Source organism: Anabrus simplex, chromosome 1 (genome assembly GCF_040414725.1).
Source record: "Anabrus simplex isolate iqAnaSimp1 chromosome 1, ASM4041472v1, whole genome shotgun sequence".
In the NCBI taxonomy this organism is placed as follows: domain Eukaryota; kingdom Metazoa; phylum Arthropoda; class Insecta; order Orthoptera; family Tettigoniidae; genus Anabrus; species Anabrus simplex.
In genome coordinates, this window is record NC_090265.1 from 236602468 (window position 1) to 236619766 (window position 17299).

At 40.9% G+C, this 17299-nt stretch overlaps 1 protein-coding gene across 1 annotated transcript in view; it reads left to right on the forward strand.

Moving 5' to 3' along the window:
- The window catches only part of Mlh1 (DNA mismatch repair ATPase Mlh1), a 205953-nt gene that overhangs the window by 150236 nt on the left and 38418 nt on the right, over nt 1-17299 (forward strand). Inside the window, exons 9-10 of the mRNA XM_067158893.2 lie at nt 5399-5570; nt 14967-15118. Of these exons, the coding sequence (XP_067014994.1) occupies nt 5399-5570; nt 14967-15118 (324 nt within the window). The remainder of the gene's footprint in view (nt 1-5398; nt 5571-14966; nt 15119-17299) is intronic.

Genomic DNA, 17299 nt, shown 5'->3' on the forward strand with positions numbered 1-17299 from the left:
TGCACCTATCTATAAGCAAGGGAACAGGAAGGATTGCAACAACTATCGACGTATCTCATTGATTACTATACCAGGCAAAGTATTCACTGGCATCTTGGAAGGGAGGGTGCGATCAGTCGTTGAGAGGAAGATGGATGAAAACCAGTGTGGTCTCAGACCACAGAGAGGCTGTCAGGATCAGATTTTCAGTATGCGCCAGGTAATTGAAAAATGCTACGAGAGGAATAGGCAGTTGTTAAAGTATGAAGGCTTTCACAGCCGGTGTCAATATAATAAAATTCTTCCGGGCTGTTATGCCGTGGTCCACTCCTCTCGCTTCTCCCAGACGTTTCGACTACTGCTGCGGTAGTCATCTTCTGTGGCGTCGTGTAGATACGCTCTCCTGTATCCCGCTGGCGACTGCAAAAGTTGTTTGGGAAGCAGCTGTATTTATATGTAAGTGTGTGGCCTCCAATTGGTTCACGCTGTGCAAACCGACATCTGATTGACTATCTGAAAGCACGACCTCCGATTGGGTCGCGCCGAGCAGCTTGACGTTTGGTTGGCTATCTGAACACACGACCTCTGATTGGTTCGCGCCGGGCATGGATTCTGACTGGGTCGCTCCGAGAAGCCTGTCGTCTGATTGGATCTCGGAGTGCACGACCTCCCATTGGGTCGTGCCGAGCAATGGATCCTCTGGTTGGTTGACTGTAATGTCCCTGATCTTAGTAAACTTCGGTCGTACATTATATAAAGGGGTGTACCAGGCCTTGCTGAGTTTCAGTCTTTCCTCCTTTCTATTAAAGTTATCTGGATGTTTATGTATTTCGATTGCTTCGATTGCTTCCAGGATCCATTGCTCGGCACGACCCAATCGGAGGTCGTGCACTCCGAGATCCAATCAGACAACAGGCTTCTCGGAGCGACCCAGTCAGAATCCATGCCCGGCGCGAACCAATCAGAGGTCGTGTGTTCAGATAGCCAACCAAACGTCAAGCTGCTCGGTGCGACCCAATCGGAGGTCGTGCTTTCAGATAGTCGATCAGATGTCGGTTTGCACAGCGCGAACCAATTGGAGGCCACACACTTACATATAAATACAGCTGCTTCCCAAACAACTTTTGCAGTCGCCAGTGGGATACAGGAGAGTGTATCTACACGACGCCACAGAAGATGACTACCGCAGCAGTAGTCGAAACGTCTGGGAGAAGCGAGAGGAGTGGACCACGGCATAACAGCCCGGAAGAATTTTATTATATAATAGGCAGTTGTGTTTATGTTTCGTAGATCTAGAGAAAGCAGATGACAGGGTATCGAGGGAAAGGATGTTCGCTATACTGGGGGAATATGGAATTAAAGGTAGATTATTAAAATCTATCAAAGGCATTTATGTTGACAATTGGGCTTCAGTGAGAATTGATGGTAGAATGAGTTCTTGGTTCAGGGTACTTACAGGAGTTAGACAAGGCTGTAATCTGTCACCTTTGCTGTTCGTAGTTTACATGTATCATCTGCTGAAAGGTATAAAATGGCAGGGAGGGATTCAGTTAGGTGGAAATGTAGTAAGCAGTCTGGCCTATGCTGACGACTTGGTCTTAATGGCAGACTGTGCCGAAAGCCTGCGGTCTAATATCTTGGAACTTGAAAATAGGTGCAATGAGTATGGTATGAAAATTAGCCTCTCGAAGACTAAATTGATGTCAGTAGGTAAGAAATTCAACAGAATTGAATGTCAGATTGGTGATACAAAGCTAGAACAGGTCGATAATTTCAAGTATTTAGGTTGTGTGTTCTTCCAGGATGGTAATATAGTAGTTGAGATTGAATCAAGGTGTAGTAAAGCTAATGCAGTGAGCTCGCAGTTGCGATCAGCAGTATTCTGTAAGAAGGAAGTCAGCTCCCAGACGAAACTATCTTTACATCGGTCTGTTTTCAGACCAACTTTGCTTTACGGGAGCGAAAGCTGGGTGAACTCAGGATATCTTATTCATAAGTTAGAAGTAACAGACATGAAAGTAGCAAGAAGGATTGTTGGTACAAACAGGTGGGAACAATGGCAGGAGGGTACTCGGAATGAGGAGATAAAGGCTAATTTAGGAATGAACTCAATGGATGAAGCTGTACGCATAAACCGACTTCGGTGGTGGGGTCATGTGAGGCGAATAGAGGAGGATAGGTTACCTAGGAGAATAATGGACTCTGTTATGGAGGGTAAGAGAAGTAGAGGGAGACCAAGACGATGATGGTTAGACTTGGTTTCTAACGATTTAAAGATAAGAGGTATAGAACTAAATGAGGCCACAACACTAGTTGCAAATCGAGGATTGTGGCGACGTTTAGTAAATTCTCAGAGGCTTGCAGACTGAATGCTGAAAGGCATAACAGTCTATAATGATAATGTATGTATGTATGTATGTATGTATGTATGTTTGCATGTACTTCCAAATTAAATGCACATAACCTTGATCACTGTATCACAAACAAAACACTTCACTCTCAGTTTTAATTACTGCGTTGATGGAGTGGAAGTTCCTTATGGGGAGCATTGTAAGTACCTAGGTTTTAATATAAAGAGAGATCTACATTAGGGTAATCGCATAAATATGATTGTAAATAAAGGGTACAGATCTCTGCACATGGCTATGAGGGTATTTAGGGTTTGTAGTAAGGATGTAAAGGAGGGGGCATTTAAATCTCTGGTAAGACCCCAACTAGAATATAGTTCCAGTGTATGGGACCCTCACCAGGATTACTTGATTCAAGAACTGGAAAAAATCCAAAGAAAAGCAGCTCGATTTGTTTTGGGCGATTTCCGACAAAAGAGTAGCGTTACAAAAATGTTGCAAAGTTCAGGCTGGGAAGACTTGGGAGAAAGGAGACGAGCTGCTTAACTAAGTGGTATGTTCCAAGATGTCATTGGAGAGATGGCGTGGAATGACATCAGTAAATGAATAAATTTGAGCGGTGTCTTTAAAAGTAGGAAAGATCACAATATGAAGATAAATTTGGAATTCAAGAGGACAAATTGGGGCAAATATTTGTTTATAGGCAGGGGAGTCAGGGATTGGAATAACTTACAAAGGGGGATGTTCAATAAATTTTCAATGTCATTGAAATCATTCTTTTCCACTCCTCATATTGGTGGGATTTGCCAGCACTAAAAAACAAAGAAACCAAAAAAAATCCTAGAGGACAGAACTTTTGGCCCCTTAGTATCTTCCCTGCTCATACAGTAGAAGATTCCCTTCTTAAAATCTCAGAAGTGTTTGCAGACAGTGATCAGTGCTGGTGTGCTTCTCCCTTGTTGTCCTGATCTAACAGTGTGTGATTTTTACTTGTGGGATAAACTGAAAGAAAAAGTGTATCGAACAAATCCTGAACCATGCTTATCGCATGTTCCACGATTTGACATTTAATTATGTGAATGGCTTCCTTCAGTTTTGTCTTTCAATGTTTACATGTGTCAGTCTAATGACGTCCAGTAGGGAGCAGCACACGCTATGTTTTTATCTGTGAGGTCGTTCGTTTTGCTGAGCGATAATTTTTACTCTGTGGAGTTCTTTTGCTGTTCTATGTGGGGCAGATACTAACAATGGCTGCCGCTATGTTCGGTGTGGCATTTTTATGCCTCAAATATTCATTTAATGTGTTCAAGCCTGGACCTTTCACGCTAACTGCTATTCGATTTTACCATTGATAATCACAGGTACGTGATAGTTGGTTTATATTTAAATTTGGTGATGTTTTATTCCCGTATGTTACGGTCGATGGCATACATCTTTCCGCTCCGTCATACGATGTGCTTTGAATGAATGTATTTGTGGTCTTGTTGTTATGATTGAAAAAGGGTCTCTGTGGTTATGATTTGGTGCGCTGCGTGCTTTAATACTGCGTGATCCTCATGATGTGCCCCTTGTCTCGACCGCAGGAGAGACCAATCCAGGTTGTACAAGGCGCAACATGCCAGTGATGTGAATAAAGTAATGTCCAATTCTGACCTTATGTGTAATTGCACGCCGCACGCAAACATTTGAGTAATTGAGACCCACTGATAATGACCGTGGAGTCACAATTTATGGTTTGTATTTGACCACGAAATCTGAACGGCCGTTCGTGTTTTATTTTCCCGATACCCTCATTGTGTGTGCGTGAATGTGGTATGCATGCGAGTTCGAATGTGTGGGAGAGGAAAGGTTGGTATGCCGATTGACCTGTTGTATTTGTCTTTCAAATTCTGCGCCTTGTTTGGTTTTCAGCGCAGAGTTATATTTATTTATTATTCATGGCTGATGCTCAGCTTGAGTACCCGCCATGTTGGTTTCATATTTGCGCATGGGCGTACCTATTGTATTCTTTGGGTTTTGTCTCGGCTTTGATTGGTCCATGGAGGCTGTGCCCAGTCTCATCTGTCGTTATTCTTATCTGCCTTTTGTTCCCCGGCACGGCTTATTGTTATGCGAACTTTTCGCATTGTTAGTTGCCTAATGAATACATGATGCAGTGCCTTGGATATTTGAATCTTGGTAAAACGGGCGACCTAGTTGAATAGTTTATGATGAAAGGAAGCTGCTGGTATTGCAATAGCGATGTGTCGAGGAGCAGTGAGCATTTTAAATTACGTATCATTTTTTTTTAAGAGTATTAGTGAGTTTTCACGCCATGTTTCAACTATGTGAGAAAGAACAAGGTATGTCCATCAGTATTACGATGAATTTCCCTATTTATTTTGTGTGATTTTCTTTTCTTGCTTTAATTTTTCTCTCATATTTATTTAATAAATCCCCTGGTTTAAACCATTTCTTCTTTTATTTCAATTAGATGTAGTCTTGCCCTTGTTGCCTGGTTACAAGGGGGGGTTTTCAGCTCAGGGTTATGTATGCGCCTTGCCCAGTCGACACGATCCGGGCCTCAAATATTGTTCCCCGTGAATATTTCACTAAGTTATTGCTTGAATCGCTGATTTATGTAGTGATAGATGGGGAGGGTGTGGCTCAATCCTCAGCCATTGGAGGAACTGAAATAAAACATTATGAATAAAATCAGAATCATTACAGTAGCAGAACTTACTCACATCAACCAGAATGTGGTTACCAGATACAGTGCCTGTATAACCCAGAAAGGACGTCACTTTTATAAGGTAAGATTTCATATAAGATTGTATACACGCTTAAAGCAGGGCGGCCGCGCGCGCGACATAAGTTCGGCTGAAGCAGCTGCCATAGTGCAGAGTACAAACATCATGCGTTTGGTCTGAGTTTATATAAGATACCTTGTATACACAATAAGTTCCTCAAAATCACAAATCATCTCAAAACAGTATGTGTGACTTACAAAAAATTATTTCTTGTGTGTTTGTGGCAATATACTGTATATACAGGTAAGAGAAAGCTTCATATTGTAACTTTTTCTGTTGTAGAATCCAATGCCGTTGGCTGAACTTCTAAAGATGGCCCAGGAAGATAGCACAAAACAAATCGACGTGACTGCGATCTGCAAACTACTGGTGAGCCGTTCACCGATGTTGGAGGATTACTTTTCTATGGAGATTGACAACTCTGGCAATCTGTGTAGTCTTCCTCTACTTCTGAGTAAGGCACTTTTTAATTAAGCAACTACTACTACTATTGCTGCTGCTGCTGTTGCTGAATTTGGTATATTGTGGTCTGGTGGAAAGTATAGAGCAGTATGGAACGAAAGTGTAGAGAACTTGTCTTAGATTAGTTATTTCAGTAAAACTATGTTATGGAAACAGTTGGAAAACAGCAACTACTCACATAAAGTGTGTACTGTCAACACTTTTGAGGTTGGGAGTGAAATGGAAAAACTAAACTACAGTAAATAGAAGCTATTATCTAATGTTGAGCTGGGGTACCTCCCTCAACCTGAGTGCTAGCTGATGTCCATCCTTAGAGTCCCTCAAGGTAACAAGGATGGATAATGCCCACATTCATTCATTTGTTTATTTATTCATTCATTCATTCATTCATTCATTCATTCATTCATTTATTAGATACAGTCTGTGGAGGGCCATTTTACACTAATAATAATATGAAGTTTAAATAAGTATAAAATATAACAAAGGTATAAACAACAATATTAAGTATCAACAATAAATTAACAATTATTAACAATAACAATGTTACAATAATGGCAACAATAACTGGCAAGCGTCGGTTATAGAATTAGGAAGAAAGGTCGAGGGTTGGATGGACGGAAGGAAATGGAAACCTGGAGTGGACTTCAAAGGAATCTTTTTATTTTTTTATATTTTTTGTTTGAAGGATGCGAAATGTGTAAATATTACAGTTAAAATTGAAATAATTGATCAAGAGATTCAACCTATTCAATACAAAAGAATAAGAAATGTAGTGAATTACATTCCCATTTAATAATTGGTAGAAATGGTACCGGTTTCGACCCTAGTCCAGGTCATCATCAGCCGATTAAGACGAAAAACAATGTATATGATCAGTAGAAGAGGCGATATAAAAAATGAAATGGGGGTGGACACTGTAAAACTTAGAAGAAGTAAAATACAAATCACTCAAAAGAAAACAGTGCGCAATTCTCTGAGCGGTAGCATAGCACATGCAGGACTAGGCAAAGTCCCACAATGTTTACGAATAGCGGAAAACGGTTAAATGAGCCAGTGTTTAAATATTGTCAGGCATAAAGTCTTAATTGAGTGACACCAAGAATAATCTTGAAGTGAAAACCACAAGATGCTTGGCCAAGAATCTTCTGCTGTCCTATAAAAGAGCAAAGCTGGGGAAAGTAAGTCTCGAGTCAGTTGTGTGAGTGAACGCAAAGCAGTCACCAGACAGTCAGTGCATCATTCAGAAGTATGTCAGAGTGGAGTGAGTTGGTCAGATGGCTACACACAGTGTTCAGTGTGGTGTATTAGTTGTAGAGTGAACTGCTGTGAGAGGCTGTGTGGAGAGCAGGAGTTTGATGTACAGTAGGGTTGTGTGGTCTGCCAGATTTGTAAGTACAAACTGCAGAAGTGGAAAACTCACACTCAAGTGCACTTGTAATAACAGTATCTGGCAGTTTTAAGGACCCTGGCAACCCACAACATATATAATAGTTCTTTACTACTTTTAACTGAGACCCTTTGTGAGCTAGGCAATCATCTTGGTTGAACTATTATTATTATACTTCTTTTTAGAGGAAAGTAGGAAAGGCCTTAGAGTGGGAAGGAAGTAGCCATGGCCGTAATTAAGGTATAGCCTGGTGTGAAAATGGGAAACCACAGAAAACCATCTTCAGGGCTGCCGACGGGGGGTGGTTCGAATCCACTATCTCCCGGATGCAAACTCATAGCTGCGGGCACCTAACCGCACGAAAGCAATAAAATCATTCTAAATATTGTCTTGTTTACCTGAATCTTTTTTCTCACGCTGTTCGTCACTCTTGTTCTACCAGGGAACCTGACAACCCAAATTATTCCCACTGGGATGAGGAGGAAAATTTTAATTTTATTCCTCTGGGTGCACTTGGGGCAATATATCCCTCAAAGTAGCAGAGAGAGTTCTCTCGTCTGAAGATCTTAATGATGACAGTCATTTGATTTATAACTGATTGATGTATGACTATGGCACCAGCTATTGAAGATGTATGACTGTGCAGAAAAAGTTGAAGAAACAAACTGTAATTTATGATTTCTTCAAAGTAGTGACAAATAAGTTGGCCTATTTTGTTTGTACTTCGCTTTTAAGGGACGTATAAAAATACAATTAGTGAGAATTTCTTAACACTTTGAAGATGATGTCACCCCTTATGGGGTGACATGGTAGTGTGTCCAGGATTCTCAACTTTAGGCTGTCGTGCAAAACTAGCGCTACCATTTGCTGTTGTATTGCATTGCTTGTTCACGTAAGGTGTTCATAGAGTGCAGCACGGTGCCCATTCCTTTCTCAGCACGCTGTGCATTGAGCAAAAGATAGTGGAATTTCTCTGGCATTTGGACATACGCAACCATCAGAATTTAATTATTAATGGCAAGGAAAATAATGTGGATTGGAGCGTATTGCTTTATTCTTACATACTATCTCTATAATTATATAAAATAAGAGTTTTGTCTCTACATTGCTCAGAATTTGAAAATAATGATATTTCTGTGTTGGTCATGTCCACAGTAACAAGGAAATGAACTTTTTACTTTTCCATAATGTCTGTCTGTCTGTCTGTCTGTCTGTCTGTCTGTCTGTCTGTCTGTACACTCATCACGAGGAAATGGCTGAAGGGAATTTAATGGAAATCGGTATGTAAAGTCGGAAGATGAACCACTACAATCTAGGCTGTACATTATTTTATTCACGCTGAATGAAATCGTAGTTTAGGGGAAGGCCTGAAATTTTATTCTCAAATATTTATATTATTAGTGGTCCTATAGATAAATATTACATAACTAAAGTTATACAGAATTAAATTTCCGAACATTTATGTCTTATAGATTTTTGCCGTACCGGCTATGATAATGGAGATATTCGTGAATTTGTATTTTTGTTGCTAAGTCCATTTCAACGCCGAGCCACGAGAAAATGGCTTAACAGAATTTAATGAAAATCGGTATATAGAGTCGAGGAATAAGAAACTGCAGTCTAAGCTATAAACAATTTTATTCACCCTGGATGAAATTGTAGTTATGGGAAAGGCACCAAATATTGAATTTTTAAGTACCTATGTTATTGGTCCTATCGAAAAGTACTAGATAACAAAAGTTAGAGAGAAAAGAATTTCCGATCATTTTGTTTTATTCAGGTTTACCATACTGACTATGATAAGAGTGGTATTTCAGAGTCGGAAGAAAACTAAATGGGAAGGCCTACAATATCAAAAGTGCATAACATTCATCAACAATAGCATTATATTGACCATTGTTTGTTGTGATGTTCTTTGTCTCTTATGCTGCCACTCAACTCCGATAGATGGGATTACTGCTGCATACCAAGTATAACAGCCTGACTGAATATTGGAGGGAAATAGCTGGGGAGTTAGAAAACTTTCTTCTTTAGCATTCCATTCCTCTGGTTCATTCATTTCCTGATACTGCTGGTACGTAACACACTGGTTCATCATAGTATTCCAGCTATTCGATCCCTACTCTGACGCACTGTTTCGAATGAACAGTGTTCACATTTAAGGCAGAGGCTCACTTAGTAGTTGTAGTATGACCTGGTCTAGAATTACAATATAGGCCTATTCCAAATTGTAGCACCACAATTTACTAAATAACTCAAAATTCAACACTGAAAAGAGCCGTTTCTTAAGAAAATCTTCTTCCTCTTCACTTTTATTAAATTCTACATTGATTTTATTCCAAATTAGCAGTGAAGAGGGGGGTTTCTCCTCTGGCTTGGAGGAAGAATTTGCCTCCAAGTGAGATAGTTCTTTCCGCCGCCATTGTAGTGAATTGAAATTTTCTAATTCATCGGGAACTCCTAGGAAACAGGTTAGTGAAAGGGCACAGTTTTTGCCCATGGACTCTCCACTATTCGACCCGCCCCCTACCCCCACCCCGCCGATAAAAAATCGAAGAGAGTTCACATATCACGGCTGTCTGCGGCTTGGTCATTCGAGCTCTGGAACTTTGGATTGTTAGATCGTAAATGTAGTACTGTTCGTTAAAAGTGAGAAAATGCGTGTTTTATCATTTGATCGAGTATTTCATATGAAAGCATAGCATTGCCATTCCTACTGACGTCATTGTAATGACCTATGTTCATGTAGGCAAGCGGGCCTACCATTACAATGAAAATTCCCTAACCCAGTCTTCATATTAGGAGAGACGTTTGATGCTTCCCCGTCTTGTTTCTAGGGTAACATTAAAAGCTATGCAATTTAATACAATCTTGCTCACAATGTGTACACTACCTAACCTAGAATTCTCTATACAATGTAGAATTCCATAGCGAAGCACGGGTAAATCTGCTAGTTGGTACATAACTTCAGAAATGGTTATTATTAGATCAATGGAGCTTAATTGTTCTAAGGAAAGTTAAAATTACGAAAGAAAACAACACAGTCATTGAATTTATGCCATAGTATAAATGATATCAAAGGCTAACAGTTTTTACAAGATTCACGTCACTTGTGAACCATCTCATCATGAGGTTTGCACAAGAATGCTTTGTCTTGGCAAGGTTTACAATATGTTGTTACTTTTTTCGCTTTCCTTGCAGCCTGTCGACCTCCAGTTTTGTTAGCCTCTTTGTAGCATATGCTGCAGTATTTTCTTCTCTTCATGTGGAATTTTCAGCCTTCTCAGTTTCTTCCGTCTCCACAAGGAGATGGATACCACGATTGTGACGAGGTGTTTCTACTTCATCCGACAAGCACATCAGTTCAAGAGCACATTTCTCCTTGAAGGTAGTGATGGACATTTTCTGCAGCTTTGGCACTGTTTGATAGTTTCTGTATGCAGTCCATGAATTCACCAAGCTTGTTCCAATTATTAGTTCTGTCGCTACCTTGTGATACCATCTGACAGTTTTCCGAACAGATGTATTATAGGATGATAGCTGATCAGATACATCAACCACGAACCTGCTATGCAGGCGTAGCAGGGGGGGGAGGTGATACTCCCACGTGGCGTGTCCCAGGTGGCGGATAGGGGGGTCCTAACCGGCTTGCCGGCGAACTTGAGGGAAATAAAATACCTCTCGCGGACCAAACACACTACCCCCTGTGGGTGGGGGGACGCAAATGAAGAATACACGCACGGTATCCCCTGCCTGTCGTGAGAGGCAACTAAAAGGGGCGACCAAGGGATGATTGTATTCGAACCATGAAACTATTTTTGATTAGTACCATCACGCGGGGAACACCTTGGGTCGCTTTTAATTGTGAGTAGTACCATTCTGTTAGGTACTCAATAGTTTTGTGATTCGTAGCAGTCAAGCGGGGTTCACTGTAGGTTTCCAGTACCCGTGAGTCGTACCCATGTGAGCAACACCACGGGTCTGGGCGTGGCCTGTGAGTTGTACTACTATATGAGCGACACCATGGATCTGCGTTGCCTATGATTGGTACCCACTATGTGAGGAACACCATGGGAATGCCGGCGCCCGTGATTAGTACACCTAGGTGAGGGGCCTCATCGGTTTGCATCTGGCGCCATTGTGTGAGAAACACCATAGGTCTGCATTACCTGTACGAGGTACAATACTTGTGGGTAGTACCATAATGTTTGGAACACCGTGAGTTTGATATAGATGTTGATTCCCATAGGGAATCTGAAATATTTGTCCTGAATGAGTAAATTTATAATACCAATATAAATGGTCCGTTATTGGACATCATAAATTTTCCAGCTAACTCATTCTTGGTTGCCAGCGTTTCGCCCTCGTGTGCTAGGGTGGGCTCATCAGTTGGTACCCACCACACCTACCAATACGCTGGCTAGTGCATACCGTGGAGGCCACTGCGCAGGCTAACTGGAGCCACCGGCAGTGCCAATGCACTAAGAGACTTTGTCTCATTATCAAAAATTGATTGATGCCTGCTTGGCCATCAGATGATATAGATGTTGATTCCCATAGGAAATCTGAAATATTTGTCCTGAATGAGTAAATTTATAATACCAATATAAATGGTCCGTTATTGGACATTATAAATTTTCCAGCTAACTCATTCTTGGTTGCCAGCGTTTCGCCCTCGTGTGCTAGGGTGGGCTCATCAGTTGGTACCTAGCACACCTACCAATACGCTGGCTAGTGCATACCGTGGAGGCCACTGCGCAGGCTAACTGGAGCCACCGGCAGTGCCAATCCACTAAGAGACTTTGTCTCATTATCAAAAATTGATTGATCCCTGCTTGGCCATCAGATGATATAGATGTTGATTCCCATAGGGAATCTGAAATATTTGTCCTGAATGAGTAAATTTATAATACCAACATAAATGGTCCGTTATTGGACACGAGGGTGAAACGCTGGCAACCAAGAATGAGTTAGCTGGAAAATTTATAATATCCAATAATGAGACAAAGTCTCTTAGTGCATTGGCACTGCCGGTGGCTCCAGTTAGCCTGCGCAGTGGCCTCCACGGTATGCACTAGCCAGCGTATTGGTAGGTGTGCTAGGTACCAACTGATGAGCCCACCCTAGCACATGAGGGCGAAACGCTGGCAACCAAGAATGAGTTAGCTGGAAAATTTATAATGTCCAATAACGGACCATTTATATTGGTATTATAAATTTACTCATTCAGGACAAATATTTCAGATTCCCTATGGGAATCAACATCTATATCATCTGATGGCCAAGCAGGCATCAATCAATTTTTGATAATGAGACAAAGTCTCTTAGTGCATTGGCACTGCCGGTGACTCCAGTTAGCCTGCGCAGTGGCCTCCACGGTATGCACTAGCCAGCGTATTGGTAGGTGTGCTGGGTACCAACTGATGACCCCACCCTAGCACACGAGGGCAAAACGCTGGCAACCAAGAATGAGTTAGCTGGAAAATTTATAATGTCCAATAACGGACCATTTATATTGGTATTACACCGTGAGTTTGTTACCTTTGATTAGTACCGTAACTTGAGAAATATCATGGTTCTCCTTTACTAGTGATAAGTGCCATTATACAAGATCGTCGACATAGACGTTGGCCCATTTAGACAGCATCATCGATTCAGGATTGGGGTTTATAAGCAGTCCATTGGTCAGTAATATTGTTTCTGGGAATGTGAGGCATTGCGCGTCGTATCCACTGATTGTTTTAAATTCATATTCATCAGTTCATTCCTCATCATCACGTTTTGAATTCTGGTCAGTGGATGACTTTTTTTTTTTTACTTTGTAATTGTCACCACATTTCGTCTCATTTCGTACCATAGGGGCCTGTGACCTTCGATGTTAGGCCCCTTAAAACAATCATCATCATCATCATCAGATACATCAATGCCAGGCTTTGCTTTGTTATAGTCAATAACTATGGATGGTTTGAAAATTTCCATGTTACTCTTATCATGTTTTCCTGAAGGTACAAATTCTAACTGGTGCTTAGTTGAGAGCATATAAACCTCTCGCTTATCCATCCATTTCAATGCTAAGATACCATTCTGTGATTCCTTAGCAACCATTTCTCCTTTCTTGACTCTTTCTTTTAGATCTGGTGGAAGCCCAACTCTATTCTTCCGCAAGGTACCAACCAGGTGAGTGCGTCTAGTTAGGAGTTTATTCGACAGATCAACTGACGTGTAGAAATTGTCTGTGAACAAAGTTGATCCACTGTCTAAATAAGGATCCATAAGTTCCATCACAACAGCTGTAGCATGTCGTAGTCCAGGGTTAACAGTTGTCCCTTTGCCGCAGTACACTTTTGCGGTGTAGGTACACCCGTCTATATCACATAGTTTGAATACCTTCACCCCGTATTTATGAGCCTTATTTGGAATAAACTGGCAAAATATTAGTCTTCCCTTGAAGAGGATCATAGATTTGTCAATGACTAATGTTTCCTGTGGCTCATTTAGTTTTTTGAAATTCTTATTGAGCTTTAGAACAAGAGGTGCGATTTTATACAACCTGTCATGACCTCAGTTTGCTTCACTGTTGAAATGCCAGAATCATAAAATCAGTAAGAACTTGTCTTGCTTCATTACATAACCCCCAACATAGTTTTTATATGGTCTGTTCTTTCTTGACCAATAATTATGTAGTTTGGGAAACTGTGCTAAGCCCATCCACGTCAATAAGCCTAAGAACTTTTTCATGTCAGCACAGTTGATATCAGTCCACTGAGTGAAACTACTCCACCTACTCACATATTTCCCTTGCAACACATTCCTTGCATTTTCATTGGTTTCATGCACCATCATATTGATGATATTGTCATTAACTATAGCACGATAGAAATCAACTGGTTGAGATTTAGCACTCAGAGGAAATTTTAAACCGGGGCTACGTGTGAATAAAAAATATATCTGCAAACCTGAGAATGTTCCCCAGTAATTGTCACTGGCTGGTGATATGGTTGAATCATCACACGATGCAGCACTGGAATCTTTGCTAGTGTCCTCACTACACAGACTACTGTCCAATTCCGAATCGGGAAAGGTGGCATCACACTGCAAATCCGGAATGTCAACATCACTTGATTCAGGACTCAAACCCTTTTCAAGTCAAGTTCCTCTTCTATATCTCTATCGGTAATCATGGCTTACTCAACACAGAAACACATATAACATGAATTAAATTCTTGCCACAAAAATGTAAATTACAAGGAACTCGTTGAAAGGCACGTAAACCAACAGTTCAAAACACAGACCACAGTGTTCCACAACAACAAAGGTAAAGATGCCGTCACCGATGTAGGGGTGACGCACACTTTCTCTGTTGCATTGACAACCTAATAACCATATGTCACCCCAGTAGGGGGACACAAAAATAGTTGATCATAAATTTTGTCTTTGATTATCATCTACGAATGAAATTACGCACATCCGTAGCCCACAGCAACCTGAAATATGTATATCACATTTCCGCAGTTTACCACGAGAAAAGCAAATGTACGCGTCGACGTTAACGTGTTACAAGTAACAACTCTCATTATTGTTCCATATTGAAGATGACGTTAGGCATAGATATCAAGGATAATTTAATAAAAAACCAATTATTCAATACTTTCCACGTTTAATGTGGTTATCAACATGATTTTATGTAGACTGACCTAAATCTATGGTTAACGTGTTAATCTTGAAAATGGTGTTACCGATCTTGTGTCATAATTTACTTCATCACCTGTTGCTGTTGTTCTTGGAACAGTGTTGATAATAGTTAAATGCAATTCTAATATTTTTTTCTGTTGTATACCTACTTATTCATAGGCTATGTTATTTTAGCCATGTCCCTTGAAAATCATTCAGTAGAGGTTTTGCTGTAAATACCAGTAATGTAATGTGATGATATACTAATTCTTGTCAATTTCTTAACCGATCTTCAAAGAGGATTAATGTGGCTCTGTGGTGACTTTCCAGAGCAGTACTTTCCTGATATGGCAGGCTTACCAGAGTTTGTGGTACGTCTTGGGACTTTGGTGAACTGGCAGCAGGAGAAAGAGTGTTTTGCCACTCTTTCTCGTGAAATAGCCCGCTTCTACTGCCATCCAGCAGATAACACATCTTCTGAGGTGAGAGAGAGCAATGAGTCCTATTTTCCTTTTTTGCTATGTTATATTGTGATTATAAAATGTTATGTTGTATTATAGAAGCCACCTTAAGTCAATAAGGGTTAAACCCACCCGTCCTTCCTTCCTTCCTTCCTCGCTCCCTCCCTCCCTCCCTCCCTCCCTCCCTCCCTCCCCTTGCTCGCTTGCTTGCCTGGCAATCAAGAATGAGTTAGCAGGAAAATTTGTAATTACCAATAATGGTCCATTTATATTGGAATTATCAATTTACTCATTCAGGACAAAAATGGCAGGTTCCCTATTTGAATCAACATCTAATGGCCTAGCAGGAATAAATTTTAGTCAACGCACTGTGACTCAAAGTAGCCTAAGCGGTGTCCTCCTCTATATGCACTAGCCGTGTGTCTTGGTAGCTGTGCTAAGTTACCCACTTATGAGCCCAAATTAGCGCACTGGGGCATGTTAGCTGGAAAATTTATAATTCCCAATAACAGACCTGTTATATTGGAATTATGCAGTCCATTACCTTTGTTTGGATTTATTTATTTTCATTCTGTGCTCCTTCTCCAAGACTGTGTTCATACCATTCTAAAATTTCTCCAGATCTCCTGCAGACTCAGGTAGAATAACAATATCAACGACATCTCTCAAAGTTTTAATTTCCTCTCCTTGGATTGTGATTCCTTTTCAAAATTCCTCCTGGATTTCCTTTATTGACTACTCTATGTAAACATTGAGAAGGAGAGGAGATAAACTGCAGTCTTGCCTCACACCTTTCTGGATTGCTGCTGCTTTTTCATAGCTTTTGATTCTTATCACTGCAGATTGATTTTTGTACAGATTGTAGATAGTTTTCTTTTGGAATATCTGATCCCGAACACCTGAATCTCAAATTCTTTGGTTCAGTTAACATTATTGATTGCATGTTCTAGATCTACAAATGCTATGTACATAGGCTTGTCTTTCTTAATTCAATCTTTGAAGATCAGACATAAAGTCAGGATTGCTGAAGCTAAACTGATCTTCTCCCAACTCAGCTTTAACTTGTCTTTCCATTCTTCTGTAAATAATATGTGGTAAAATTTTATAGGCATGAAATACTAACCGAATGATGCATTAGTTTTCACACTTGTCAGCACCTGATTTCTTGGGAATAGGTATAACGACATTCTGTCTAAAATTGGATGGCACTTCTCCTGTATCATACATCTTACACACTAAATGGAATAACCTCTCCATGCAGTCAGTAATTCTGAGGGTATGTCATCAATTCAAAGTGCCTTGTTCCTGTTTAAGGTCTCTCAAGGCTCTGTTGAACTCTGACGTCAAAATTGAGTCTCCCATTTCATTGGCATCAACAGTTTCTTGTTCCACAACCTTATCATCTACTTATTTCCCTTCATCATCATCATCATCATCATCATATGCAGTTTCCAGCTGTTGGCCACGTCTGCTTGGAATATAAGCCTCTCCATCTCTTCTTGTCTTCCCACCACTTCTCCCTCTTCACTCTTGCTCAGTCCTCTCCTCTTCTCTGTACACTCTCTTCCACTCCTTTTATCCACCTGTCTCTTGGTCCTACAAAATGCAGCATCGCCACACGGCTGAAGGAGCATAACAGACATAGTGGTTGGGACAAGCAGACAATCATCGGTTGCTGAACACTCGCTGCTAGCAGGCCATGACATACAGTTCAGCAACACCAAAGTACTGTCAACCACTGTATCTTATGCCCGGCTACAAAGGGAAGCCATTGAAATCCCGAAGTATGCCAACATCTTCAGCCATAAAGAGGAATCTGAATGGGTAAACAAAGTCGGGTTTCCAGTCTTAAATGCCTTAAACCCTGGAGGACGCGATGGCCACGGCAGGCCAGAAAAAGCAACGGGTGATCAGTTGCCTGTGTCTGCCAAGGCAGGTTGATGTACATCGGGCTCCTGAATGCTCCAATCATTCGCCGAACAACAGTCAATCAGCAACCACCCCTCCAATGTGATGGACCAATAGGCAAGCAGCACATTGTAGCCTGCACTATATAATGAGGTGGAATTGCAACACCACTCCATTCCAGTGTGAGCTTCGCTGCTATCAAAGTCAGTCGGAAGTCGGAACCCTAGATAATTCCATGCACAGTCTTTGGTAAAATGTTGGGACCCTTGCATGCTCCTGGACCATGCCTATGAG